Source organism: Haliotis rufescens, unplaced genomic scaffold (genome assembly GCF_023055435.1).
Source record: "Haliotis rufescens isolate VD_foot unplaced genomic scaffold, xgHalRufe1.0.p SCAF_2, whole genome shotgun sequence".
NCBI classification, from domain to species: Eukaryota; Metazoa; Mollusca; class Gastropoda; order Lepetellida; family Haliotidae; genus Haliotis; species Haliotis rufescens.
Genome location: NW_025963890.1, coordinates 79264173 through 79278899, shown reverse-complemented (window position 1 = coordinate 79278899; position 14727 = coordinate 79264173). Strand labels below are relative to the sequence as shown.

Sequence of the window (14727 nt, the reverse complement as noted above, 5' to 3'; positions counted from 1 at the left end):
CAGGGATCGTATTCAGGTCAAGTCTGGGATTAGAACCAGGGATCGTATTCAGGTCAAGTCTGGGAATGGAACCAGGGATCGTATTCAGGTCAAGTCTGGGAATGGAACCAGGGATCGTATTCAGGTCAAGTCTAGGATTGGAACCAGGGATCGTATTCAGGTCAAGTCTGGGATTAGAACCAGGGATCGTATTCAGGTCAAGTCTGGGATTAGAACCAGGGATCGTATTCAGGTCAAGTCTGGGATTAGAACCAGGGAGCGAAAGGTACTTGCAGGACTAAGAAACACAACTCCAGAGAAACTGAGCGCCGCAGCTGACTGGGGCAAAGTGAACCTATGTTCAGTCACAAAGAGACACACATGAATATGTCTTTGATACCTGTGGTATCCTTTGACGTCTTGTCTGTGGTTATAATCTCCAGCAGCTGCATCTTGTCCACTGGTGAGAAATAGTGCATTCCAATGAACTGTAAAGACAAGGAACAAGTAACACCACTCATCTCATCACATGATACCTCACAACATAAACACTGTTATGTAACACCGTCATCTACACACTGTTATGTAACACCGTCATCTACACACTGTTATGGACTTATCTTACCCTGTCTGGTCGGGAGCTGGCCTCTGCGATTTTGGTGATGGGGAGGGCGGAGGTGTTGGAGGCAAAGATACAGTGTTCAGGGAGGTGCTGAAACAATAACCACACTTCAACATTACAACTAGTGTTAAATAATTTGGCACGTATTCAATTGACAATCTTCAATATCTACGGTTATTGAAAAATAATGGTCATATAGAACTGTTTACTTTGCAAAAAGTCCAAGATGGGAACTTCATTGGTTTGTCAAAGTTCATGATAGGGTGTTCTGACATGACCTGTAAAGGAATGTTGTCAGATGTTTGTGTAGCTGGAGCAAGCACTAAAATGTGAGTTTACCGAGTGTCCAGGTGTTCAACAGGTGAGAGACATCTTCATCCGGACCCATCACACTCACCTGCTCTACTTCCTTGACCACTTTGTGTTTGATGCCAATGTCTTCAAACACCGCTTCAATCACCATGTCACAATTCTTGAAGTTCTCATATGTCAAGGTTGGGTCAAGATTAGACATGATCAAATCTCTCTCAGAACTGGAATAATCAAAACAAATAGCCTTTACGTGTGCCTGCAGATAGTTTCACACACACACACTGACACCCTCAGTCCCTAGATTTTCATGCTTAACTTAAACCCAAAGTTTAATGAGACTATCTGAATCTGATAAAATAACCCCAAGCCCAGCCTAGACTCCAACATAGTTATAAGTTCATAACATGAAAAACAAAAACTTATCCCCCGTTATCTCCGCTGGTCAACAACAAATAGTAAATAGTTTGTTAATTAATGAAATATACCTGTTGCTTTAAGTCAGAGGAACTGCCCTTTCCTTTGTAACCCATGAGCTATACAAAACCAGTCATCAAAATTTCGAAATTCCATCATGTTTCCATGAAAACAGCAAAAGAGAAAACTTTCAGAATCTTATAGAGATAAAAAATAGTGGTTAATGTAGCAAGTTTGCTGAAGCTGGGATACATAATATTGTAAACATGGATCGTACAAAAACTCTACCCAAAATTTATGTTTCACCATGATTCCATGGAAACGGCAAAAATTAAAAAATTCACAATCTTCAAACTAGCAAAAGGCACAAGTACTCATTGTGGTAAATGGGTGTAGCATGTTTGGTGAAGCTAGGGTGCATGGTTAAAAAGATATGGGCCGTACAAAACACCCACCCTAAAAGATTAAGTTCCTAATATTTCCATGGAAACGGCAAAAATTAAAAAATTCACAATCTCCAAACTAGCAAAAGGCAGAAGTACTCATTGTGGTAAATGTGTGTAGCAAGTTTGGTGAAGCTATGGTGCATGGTTAAAAAGTTATGGGCGTACAAAAGCTCGGACGGACAGACGGAACGCAATATACCCCCGATTTACTTCGTAAACTGGTATAATTAAATCCACTTATCAAAATCCAACTTTAAACTGCACCTCTCTTATATATTGGTATAGAAACTGTATGTCCAATTGGTTTCCATGAAGGTGTTTTCAAGTGATAGGTCCCACAAATGTTGAAGCAAAAACCATTTCTAAGTTCAAAACATGAAAATAGAAAATACACATATCACAATCAAACTTTGCACTGCACCTCTCTATTTAGTATAGAAGTGTTCTTTAAATCTCAGAAGAATCAATGTCAAGTTATAGGTCGCACAAATGTTGAAGTAAACATATTCTAAGAAAACGAAAAACATCTGTATTTTTACAGAAAATCCAAATATTGAAATCAAACCTTGCACTGCACCTCTCCTGTTGGTATAGAAAGTGTCCACCAAGTTCAAAAAGAATTTTTGCAGCAGTATTCAAGTTATAGGTCTCACAAAAAAATGTCCTCTGGACAGACGGGCGGACGGATGGAATACCTTGGTATAACTATATACCCCTGCCCTTTACGTTTGGAGTATAATAATGTAGGGTACTTATACATGTATTGCGCTAGCCTCCATACACTCAGTGCATGCTCAAAGCGCTAACATTACCGAGGTCATTGGATCAGTGTGCACTTGATTTTCATTCTCAACACCCTGGTGAGTATACAACCCAAGCAGTCTTGTCAGGCACCAGAAGGTTAACGTTCCATCTCATCCCACCGGGTATCCATTTTTACTGCTGGGTGAACAGAGGCACATTTCAAACAAAGTCACTTGCCTCAGGAGACACTAAAAGTGCTACATGTGCTTCAGTGTGGGGCAGGACTGAAGCCCAAGAAACTCTCAGGAATCACTCTGCCGAACGCGGTCTTTTCCATTTGGTCAGATCAAAATCTACTGAGCCTCACATTCAGGCGACCAGACTTTGAAGTTTTGGGTACACACTGTTGAAGGTGAAAACTTGCACAGAATATCAAATTCGTATTCAAACACCCTACCATTTCAAAATCATTAAAGTCTGCCTATGTGGGAAAAGGGATCAGAGTCACCCATCTGCAGTTTGACAGTAGATTGATTTGATTACGTGGATCCTACATTCTTAGATTTCACCAATCCAAGCACATTAACAGACACAACAACTCATCCACCAGTTGTGTCACTGATCCACAGCAATAGTCCTCAGTCAGCACAAACATATCCCCCCCTACAACATGAACAGGGTAAAACGATACATCGGTGCACAGATGCATCATGAGTTTTCATACGATGATACAATATTCAATATGTTTTTTTCTGTATCGATACAAGAGGATACACTTCCAAAAATACAACTCGTTTAATGACAGCTGCGTTTTTGTCAGTCAAAAATAAATGTGTTGTAATAAGTGTTTCAAGTTTCAACTAAAAATAGCTGCTATGAACATGTATTTTACACCTAGCTTTTTCTTTTGAATCTGCTCTGAAATATTCATAGTAAGATATTCCCATGAGATTACATAAATATGTGTATTGCAATGTATCAAGATATGTCTCGTATCCTGACCTTGCTGTATCATTTCACCCCTAAAACATGACTGCACAGAAAACCCACGTTGTGATCTTCCTCTTCTTGGCCTGAGTGTCGAAGCCCTTCTGTACCTGGTCTTGTCCCCGAGCCAGCCCCTGGGAGGACATGTCCTTGAGGATTACCTTCATGCCCTTGTCGATGCTCACTTGGGCAACACCAGCACCCATCAGACCGGCACCAAGCACAGCCAGCGTCCTGGCAACAAGTAAACAATCAAATAACAATCTGCATATTTAGCTATATGTTAGACAAGGATGAACCAAGAATCTAATGTGCTTAAAAAAAAATGTACAGGCGTTGCAAATCTAAGAAACTAAACATGGATCCTGCCTACGGCAAATCAGAACATAAGTGATATTTAACTGACTGAAGTGAGGTACAACTTACATCCCATCAGCAGTGCATCAGTCACGTCAGTGAATGGCCTCACAACAGGTGGACCAAGGAAGGCAGACCTCACTTCAGGTGGACCAAGGCAGTCAGAACTCACTACAGGTGGACCAAGGCAGTCAGAACTCACTACAGGTGGACCAAGGCAGTCAGACCTCACTACAGGTGGACCAAGGCAGTCAGAACTCACTACAGGTGGACCAAGGCAGTCAGAACTCACTACAGGTGGACCAAGGAAGTCAGACCTCACTTCAGGTGGACCAAGGCAGTCAGAACTCACTACAGGTGGACCAAGGCAGTCAGAACTCACTACAGGTGGACCAAGGAAGTCAGACCTCACTACAGGTGGACCAAGGAAGTCAGAACTCACTACAGGTGGACCAAGGCAGTCAGAACTCACTACAGGTGGACCAAGGCAGTCAGAACTCACTACAGGTGGACCAAGGCTGACGGACCTCACTACAGATGGACCAAGGAACACGGACCTCACTACAGGTGGACCAAGGCAGTCAGAACTCACTACAGGTGGACCAAGGCAGTCAGAACTCACTACAGGTGGACCAAGGAACACGGACCTCATTACAGGTGGACCAAGGCCAACAGATGTCACTACAGGTGGACCAAGGCAGTCAGAACTCACTACAGGTGGACCAAGGCTGACAGACCTCACTACAGGTGGAACAAGGCCAACAGATGTCACTACAGGTGGAACAAGACAGACAGATGTCACTACAGGTGGAACAAGGCTGACAGACCTCACTACAGGTGGACCAAGGCTGACAGACCTCACTACAGGTGGACCAAGGCTGACAGACCTCACTACAGGTGGACCAAGGCAGACAGACAGATGTCACTTCAGGTGGACCAAGGCAGACAGACAGATGTCACTTCAGGTGGACCAAGGCAGACAGACCTCATTACAGGTGGACCAAGGCCAACAGATGTCACTACAGGTGGAACAAGGCAGACAGATGTCACTACAGGTGGACCAAGGCTGACAGACCTCACTACAGGTGGACCAAGGCAGACAGACAGATGTCACTTCAGGTGGACCAAGGCAGACAGACAGATGTCACTTCAGGTGGACCAAGGCAGACAGACCTCACTACATGTGGACCAAGGCTGACAGACCTCACTACAGATGGACCAAGGAACACGGACCTCACTACAGGTGGACCAAGGCAGTCAGAACTCACTACAGGTGGACCAAGGCTGACAGACCTCACTACAGGTGGAACAAGGCCAACAGATGTCACTACAGGTGGAACAAGACAGACAGATGTCACTACAGGTGGAACAAGGCTGACAGACCTCACTACAGGTGGACCAAGGCTGACAGACCTCACTACAGGTGGACCAAGGCTGACAGACCTCACTACAGGTGGACCAAGGCAGACAGACAGATGTCACTTCAGGTGGACCAAGGCAGACAGACAGATGTCACTTCAGGTGGACCAAGGCAGACAGACCTCATTACAGGTGGACCAAGGCCAACAGATGTCACTACAGGTGGAACAAGGCAGACAGATGTCACTACAGGTGGACCAAGGCTGACAGACCTCACTACAGGTGGACCAAGGCAGACAGACAGATGTCACTTCAGGTGGACCAAGGCAGACAGACAGATGTCACTTCAGGTGGACCAAGGCAGACAGACCTCACTACATGTGGACCAAGGCTGACAGACCTCACTACAGATGGACCAAGGAACACGGACCTCACTACAGGTGGACCAAGGCAGTCAGAACTCACTACAGGTGGACCAAGGCAGTCAGAACTCATTACAGGTGGACCAAGGAACACGGACCTCATTACAGGTGGACCAAGGCCAACAGATGTCACTACAGGTGGACCAAGGTAGCCAGACCTCACTACAGGTGGACCAAGGCTGACAGACCTCACTACAGATGGACCAAGGAACACGGACCTCACTACAGGTGGACCAAGGCAGTCAGAACTCACTACAGGTGGACCAAGGCAGTCAGAACTCATTACAGGTGGACCAAGGAACACGGACCTCATTACAGGTGGACCAAGGCCAACAGATGTCACTACAGGTGGACCATGGTAGCCAGACCTCACTACAGGTGGACCAAGGCTGACAGACCTCACTACAGATGGACCAAGGCAGACAGACAGATGTCACTTCAGGTGGACCAAGGCAGACAGACAGATGTCACTTCAGGTGGACCAAGGCAGACAGACCTCACTACATGTGGAACAAGACAGACAGACCTCACTACAGGTGGACCAAGGCAGACAGACCTCATTACAGGTGGACCAAGGCCAACAGATGTCACTACAGGTGGAACAAGGCAGACAGATGTCACTACAGGTGGAACAAGGCCAACAGATGTCACTACAGGTGGACCAAGGTAGCCAGACCTCACTACAGGTGGACCAAGGCTGACAGACCTCACTACAGGTGGACCAAGGCAGACAGACAGATGTCACTTCAGGTGGACCAAGGCAGACAGACAGATGTCACTTCAGGTGGACCAAGGCAGACAGACCTCACTACATGTGGAACAAGACAGACAGACCTCACTACAGGTGGACCAAGGCAGACAGACCTCATTACAGGTGGACCAAGACAGACAGATGTCACTACAGGTGGAACAAGGCAGACAGATGTCACTACAGGTGGAACAAGGCAGACAGATGTCACTACAGGTGGACCAAGGCAGACAGATGTCACTACAGGTGGAACAAGGCAGACAGATGTCACTACAGGTGGAACAAGACAGACAGATGTCACTACAGGTGGACCAAGACAGACAGATGTCACTACAGGTGGACCAAGGCAGACAGATGTCACTACAGGTGGAACAAGGCAGACAGATGTCACTACAGGTGGAACAAGGCAGACAGATGTCACTACAGGTGGACCAAGGCAGACAGATGTCACTACAGGTGGAACAAGGCAGACAGATGTCACTACAGGTGGACCAAGGCAGTCAGAACTCACTACAGGTGGACCAAGGCTGACAGACCTCACTACAGGTGGAACAAGGCCAACAGATGTCACTACAGGTGGAACAAGACAGACAGATGTCACTACAGGTGGAACAAGGCTGACAGACCTCACTACAGGTGGAACAAGGCCAACAGATGTCACTACAGGTGGAACAAGGCAGACAGATGTCACTACAGGTGGACCAAGGCAGACAGATGTCACTACAGGTGGAACAAGGCAGACAGATGTCACTACAGGTGGAACAAGACAGACAGATGTCACTACAGGTGGACCAAGACAGACAGATGTCACTACAGGTGGACCAAGGCAGACAGATGTCACTACAGGTGGAACAAGGCAGACAGATGTCACTACAGGTGGACCAAGGCAGACAGATGTCACTACAGGTGGACCAAGGCAGACAGATGTCACTACAGGTGGAACAAGTCAGACAGATGTCACTACAGGTGGAACAAGACAGACAGATGTCACTACAGGTGGACCAAGGCAGACAGATCACACTACAGGTGGAACAAGGTAGACATACCTCACTACAGGCGGACCAAGGCAGACAGACCTCACTACAGGTTGGAAAAGGCTCTCCTATCCAAACATATATCCCACAGTCAAAGCTAATATATAACCTCAAACCTACTTTACTTCCTTCTTAGGCTCTCCGAATGCATTCTTCTTGCAAGCTGTCTGTCCGTAGTAGAGCCCTATCAGGCCCTTAGACTGAGGTGTAATGCCCAGCTGAGCAAATCCCTGCAAATAAAACACTTCCTGATTACTTGCTTTTTCTCCAGAACAAAAGTGGCACATGAACAACTAGAATGCATTCTCAAATCATGTCTCCCCCTTCCTATTTTTTTATACATTAGTTACAGTTGCTACTGTAAATGTGTTTGCAAATCCAATAAACAATACTAGCAAATTTACTGGAAAGATAATTGTTTCATGCAGATACATTATTTAGCTGTAGAGATTTGGCGAGAAACAAGCAACAACAAAAAATAAAATTGAAAAATATGGAAAGGAAACCTTGAGTGGTTTGAGACCAAATTGTTTCCATGTAAATGAACAGAATAAAAGTAAGAAAGATTTCAAAATAAAAAGGCACCAGTTAAACTGATGAGAAATGTACATTTTAAGTTTCGTTGAAATATGTTGAATGGTTATGGTCTGAAACTAACCCTACTCTTGTTTGAGATTAAGTCAAAATGTTCAAGGGAAACATAAAAAATATAATTTTGAAACATTTTGAAATAGCAAAAGGCACCAATCATGCACCAGTTATGCACATGCCAAGTTTTGTAGAAAAACATTGAATGGTTGTCAAGTCATGCCTCGGAATAGGATGGGAATGCCGACACCACCAGGAACTGAGACCAAAAAATTGAAATTCTTTCAGGTGTTTCCTACAACAATCCTCACATGTGTGCCACTGTGGTGCATTCGTCACCACTCGCCCCTTTCCGTAACCTGCAAGAAGACTCGTCCCCCTATCGATGAATGTTATGGGCGAAAATACGACAAACCAATCAGAATGCGCGTATGATTTCAAGTGCTTCGTCAAAGAATCCCTCAGAAATAATTTTAGTTTTACATACGTCTTGCACCTAAAAATATACCCAAGACACAATTAAATGTGTTGAATCATACTGTATAATTCCGCATATCCCGATGTGCTTTAAATTGCATCTGAAACATATGTAATACATGGGAAATATATGTGAACCATTATGCAACGAGTTGACAACTGTTTTAGGTACGCCCGTTTGCGCTAAGACAGAATCCTGTCGCAAAAATGGCCACGAGATGGGCACGAGTCGCTATTTGGCTTGTCCGGGACTGTGGTGAAGAGAAGAGACACAGGTGCTGGCACTGAGGACATACTCAAGGGGAACTGACCTACCTTTGCCTCCGCATTGTAACCTGCTTCCTTCCCTTCGTCCAGACCTGTCCTCACCACCTGGAGACAACACAAAAAATTACAATTCTACATGTACAAAAAGTAAAAAGCTTCATACCACAGACTATAGATAGTTGCAATAATGAGAGAGAAAGAGAGAGAACACTGGTTTATTTCCAAAGTTACAGCTAGTGATGCAGTTCTTACCTCCAATATCTTAAGTGGTGCTGGATAAAGCCCCTGTGACAATTTCATCACCTGTCCTCGCGCTTTCTTGAAAACAAAGTTCTTGCCAAAGTCATACTGCAGTAGGGTGTCCATGATTTCTGTGTGGGAGAAAATGAACAGAACACATCTAAGTCAGATTAGTCTGATTGAATATGTGTTCCTGGTTCACAGTTTAAAGACATTTACTGGCAAATACCAGCCTATGTAACACCATGGATGGAGGCCTACGCCTGCCGGTCAGGAGGTCTTGTACTGGCAAATACCGGCCTATGTAACACCATGGATGGAGGCCTACACCTGCTGGTCAGGAGGTCTTGTACTGGCAAATACCAGCCTATGTAACACCATGGATGGAGGCCTACGCCTGCCGGTCAGGAGGTCTTGTACTGGCAAATACCAGCCTATGTAACACCATGGATGGAGGCCTACACCTGCTGGTCAGGAGGTCTTGTACTGGCAAATACCAGCCTATGTAACACCATGGATGGAGGCCTACACCTGCTGGTCAGGAGGTCTTGTACTGGCAAATACCAGCCTATGTAACACCATGGATGGAGGCCTACGCCTGCTGGTCAGGAGGTCTTGTACTGGCAAATACCGGCGTGTATAACACCATGGATGGAGGCCTACACCTGCTGGTCAGGAGGTCTTGTACTGGCAAATACCAGCCTATGTAACACCATGGATGGAGGCCTACACCTGCTGGTCAGGAGGTCTTGTACTGGTAAATACCGGCCTATGTAACACCATGGATGGAGGCCTACGCCTGTCGGTCAGTAGGTCTTGTACTGGCAAATACCGGCGTGTATAACACCATGGATGGAGGCCTACACCTGCTGGTCAGGAGGTCTTGTACTGGCAAATACCGGCGTGTATAACACCATGGATGGAGGCCTACACCTGCTGGTCAGGAGGTCTTGTACTGGCAAATACCGGCGTGTATAACACCATGGATGGAGGCCTACACCTGCTGGTCAGGAGGTCTTGTACTGGCAAATACCGGCGTGTATAACACCATGGATGGAGGCCTACACCTGCTGGTCAGGAGGTCTTGTACTGGCAAATACCGGCGTGTATAACACCATGGATGGAGGCCTACACCTGCTGGTCAGGAGGTCTTGTACTGGCAAATACCGGCCTATGTAACACCATGGATGGAGGCCTACACCTGCTGGTCAGGAGGTCTTGTACTGGCAAATACCGGTCTTACACTTGCTGGTCAGGTCATGTACTGGCAAATACCGGTCTATGTAACACCATGGATGGAGGCTTACACCCTTCATTCACCTGGGACAGATGTAGCTTGAGGGTAATTCACTAAATACTTACTGTCTGGTAAACCTTTTTTCCTAGGTGTCTTCTTGAGTGTCCCATTTGCTAGACCCCTATTCAAACAGAACAGTGTTTGACTTAGATCTTAGATGTGTCCAACAAGTCTTGAAGATGTAAGGTTACATTGTTTACAACAGTGAAAACTTCATGTTCAACTTACAGGGCCCGATTTAAGGTACTTGATTTAACTTGCACCAGGTGCATGTTGGACATGAAAATCTAGTTGCAACAGACCAGATTGAACCCTCGTCCCATAAATTCATCAAAGTTGAAACATAGATGTACAAACTAGTCTAAAATAGTAGAATCCCCGATGTCTGATTACTGTGACATGAATTACACATAACACAGCGATTTGTGATGTAGTGTGGTAAATAAAGGTTACAGGTGACAAGATAGACACAATTTTATGGATAACAACTTCTTTAATACTGTGAAAAGCGACGTTTCGGTATAGATCCTTATACCGTTGTCAAGGTATACAGGTATTGAGAGTGTTCAAAGATACAAGTAAACATGAATATTAGGTTGCATTTATAAAAACTAGTAAAATCCTAGATATTTTTTATATTTGTATACTTATCCTGCATTACTCCTTAATGCATATTACTGCTTGTTCTTGACAGAGAAAAGAGCTGTGTGAAGGTCTTTGCTTGAAGTAGTTGTTCCAACTAGCTGTCAATCCTGTCACATGGCCTCGTAGGCCTGGAGAAAGATGGCTCGTAGCCAGAGGGCGGTCATGAAGCGATTGACTTCCGCTCGCGAGATCGCAGATACCGATATGAAGAGGCATCGTTGTTGTCTACGGCGTTCCTTGAAACGACTGATGTAGCAACGGAGCGCTCTAACCGGACACTGACGGAGCTCTTGTTCGTCTTCCACGCAATCGAGGATAGGGGAGGGATGAGGAACAATCTATTGGGCTGTCCTGGGAGCTGGTTTTTGGCCATGAAGTCCCAGCAGTCCAAGATGGACGGTTCCATGCACTCCAAGCGCAAGGCGGACGCGCGTGACGTGTCAAGTGGCTGTAAGGGTGTGTCTCTCAGCAAGGTGAGAATGACGTTCAAGTTCCAAGCCTCCTGGTGTTCTGACCTGAGTGAGCGGAGCAGAGCCTGTAGTTCCAGGATTTTCGTCACACGCCGATTTTCCGAACTGCCAGGATGGAGTTGGGTGCCACAAGGTAGATTGTTATGGTACTACCCATGTGTCTACGCTTGTGGCAAAGATAGAGCATGAACACAGCCAGGAATTGAGGTGATGCAGTAGTGGGGTCTTGTTCTTTACCCCTGCAAAAGCTCTCGAAGGATTGTCACTTGTCGTCATAGAGGCTCCTGGTGGTTGGCCAATGCGCCATGGTGATGGTCTTTGCTGCTCTGGCTGAGTAACCTTTGCCATTAAGTGCTCTCTGTAAAAGGACCAGACGTGAAGACATAACTTGTCTGGTCCAGGGTTTGGCTGTCTGCTGTGAGGGTGGATCAGCAGGTTTGGCCAATCTGGGAGCGGCAGTGGGCTGGATTCGGCTAGCTCTCTGAGGTCGACAAACCAAGCCCTTCCAGGGCATAATCCGGAACTGGTGATATGTAGGTCGCTATCTGGTAGTTCTGGCTGGTGGCGAATAGGTCTTTGTTGGGGAGACTGTGGTCTCGATAAGAAAGAGCGAAGGCATCTGGTTGGAGCTTCCACTCTGTGGGGGGCGACCTAGCCGGGCCGAGCGTGCGTAACCTCTATCACTTTCTTGTCCTGCAGCGCCGAGATGTTCTGGCTTAGTAGCTGCTGTTGAGTAGAGGGGTAGGTCTCCACTATAGGGGACGGCGTGAGAGGCACCAGCTTGTACCCATGTCAGATGATGTTGGTGACATATGGGTCCCCCAGGATCTCCCAATTCTGCCAGAATCAACCCAGTCTTCCACCTACTGGAGTGTTGACAATTTGGATGTCTGGTCTGGTGGTTCACTTGAAGTCCCTGCGGTCGGCGCTTCCTCCCTTGGAGTGGCCGCGCCGGAACTGGTATGAGCCCGAGGAGTTGCCTTTACCTCAGCCCTGAGAGGCTGAGGTGGAGCCCCGCCCCCGGGGCTGGAGGGTGTTACATCGTGGCTGGTAGGAGCCAGACTGGGACTCCTTAAAGGAGGCTGGCTGTGACACCCTAGCCAGGGCCTTGAGAGCAATCTCATCTCAGGCAAAGGGTGAGACTTGGGAGTGAGTCTTGGAAATCTGTCCGTTAAATAGGTCAGGGGTGGACCACGGTTGACGAAGGAGATCTCTCTTGAACTCTTGAGTCAAGCCGGCGTGCATATGCTTGACTTGTTGTTGGAGGTAGAATACGACTGTAGTAAGGTGGTCTATGGCTCTGGAGGACAATGCTACAAGTGACAGTGGCTTGAGAGTGTGGCGAATCTCAGTCTCCACGTAGGTGTTTATTGTGAGAAACTCGTACTGAGGTGGAGCGGTTGGACGAAATCATGCCGTGCAGATTCTCATCTAAAGCATGAGTGTGGTCCGTGACCTGGAGAGTGTGGACGGGTAGTCGCCTCATTTAAATAGATGGGACATCAATGTCCGATGACAGAGATGACGTCAGGATAAGCGTCCAACAAGGCTCTTGCAAGGGCGTTGGCGTCTGTAACGGCTCTGTTTGATGGATAGGTGCTATGGGTGGCTCTTGTAGAGGCGTCTGTATAGGTGCTGGGGCAATAGCGTCTGCATGGCCTGTAAGTACTGGATGTACTGGAGGAGAAAGGCGTCTATCACGGGCATCTGTGCCATAGGCGGGGGCGCCGATTGGAAGCCGTGCGTCTGTCCGGTGGACTGTATAGGCGCTGTTTGGTAGGAGAGCTCCACGCTAGGCATCATTATGGTGGCTGCCGCCGTAAAGATAGATGTAGTAGGGGTCGTCAGGGTGCTCTGAGAAGAGACCGAGACTGTGGGGCCCGACATCATGGTAATTGTGGAGGCCGGGGAGTTGTTGTCCGAGATAGCCTATATAGTAATGGGCAAATTCTCGGAAAAGTCAGACATCTTGCGCCTGTGTTTCCTGGCCTGTTGTGATCTCCGTTTTCTCGACACACGGAGGTACAGGAGACTTTACATCGAGAACCCTGGGGGCATTGAGATGTACAATTAAGGCACAGGGGATGGGGATCCCAACCCGACATACTACGTCGGCACTTTGAGCAGGAGGGCATGATATCTGCAATGAAGCAGTGTAAAATCACATTGCGTCCCTGCCTGATTATGTATGCTATAATTTGTTTATCCCACTGTGTTGGTTTATGAAACAATTATTACGACAAACATAAGACAACATACAAAACGAAGACAAAATACTTGCAAGGGTACGACAATGGTGAGGAACCAAGCAAAAACGTAAGCCAGTTCATAACTCGCTGGCCACGTAAAATATTCAAGATGGCTACTTGAAACAAGACACCTGGGATTATTCATTGTTTTCTTTAAAGAAAATACCAGCAGGTGTCAAACAATGGTATGCTCATGTTATCAAGCATAGAATGCACAAGATACAAACCGTATGCACAACACAAAGACAATAAACATTAACTCAAGGAGCAAACACATGAGGGTTTGAACAAGTTTATGCTACAGATGAAAAACAGGTCTTCACTCAGCAAGTGACAAGAGTAATGTGAGGATCCCTGACGTCACTTCCTTTGGTCACATGGGAGCTGTGTGACAGGGTTTGCCTCTCAGCGAGTTGGAACAACGTCTTCAAGCAAAGACCTTCACACAGCTCTTTTCTCAGTCAAGGAAAAGTAGTCATATGCAATAACGAGAAATGCAGGATAAGTAAAAAATATAGGTTGCATTGAAGCATGTTTGTCTTATACTCCCAAACCTCTGCAATCCCTGAACTGAAAACATACATTGTGATACAATCACACATTGTAAAATTTAAGTGTTTTTCAAAATTTACAAGTTTGGCCAAATTAATTGAAGTGAAGTGAGTATGGTTTTACGCCGCTTTTAGCAATATTCCAGCAATATCACGGCGGGGGACACCAGAAATGGGCTTCACACATTGTACCCATGTCGGGAATCGAACCCGGGTCTTCGGCATGATGAGCTAATGCTTTAACCACTCGGCTGACCCGACCGCCCCCCAAATTAATTGAAGATAAACGTATCCCCACCAAGATGGGAAAGAGCATGATAATTAAGTCTGCCTAAAGCATTCATAACTCAACTCCCTACAAGTTCTTCAACAGGAGTTCTGCCAAAGCCTTTTTCACCCCTTCGAGCAAGGCGTATTTCAACAGTTTTCCAGCAATACCAAGTGTGTAGAAATGGATTCTCACACTGTACCCATGATGTGCAAAATAATGCTTTAAGCACTAGGCAGACACAGACACAG

The 14727-nt window shown here is 46.2% G+C and overlaps 1 protein-coding gene across 1 annotated transcript in view; it reads right to left on the bottom strand.

The window, feature by feature from the left end:
- The window catches only part of LOC124123593 (trifunctional enzyme subunit alpha, mitochondrial-like), a 64074-nt gene that overhangs the window by 11507 nt on the left and 37840 nt on the right, over positions 1 to 14727 (bottom strand). The window contains exons 9-16 of the mRNA XM_046486798.2: positions 10359 to 10414; positions 9009 to 9127; positions 8805 to 8861; positions 7545 to 7654; positions 3568 to 3738; positions 999 to 1134; positions 605 to 691; positions 380 to 467 (exon numbers count right to left, since the gene is read on the bottom strand). Coding sequence (XP_046342754.1) covers positions 380 to 467; positions 605 to 691; positions 999 to 1134; positions 3568 to 3738; positions 7545 to 7654; positions 8805 to 8861; positions 9009 to 9127; positions 10359 to 10414 — 824 coding nt within the window. The remainder of the gene's footprint in view (positions 1 to 379; positions 468 to 604; positions 692 to 998; positions 1135 to 3567; positions 3739 to 7544; positions 7655 to 8804; positions 8862 to 9008; positions 9128 to 10358; positions 10415 to 14727) is intronic.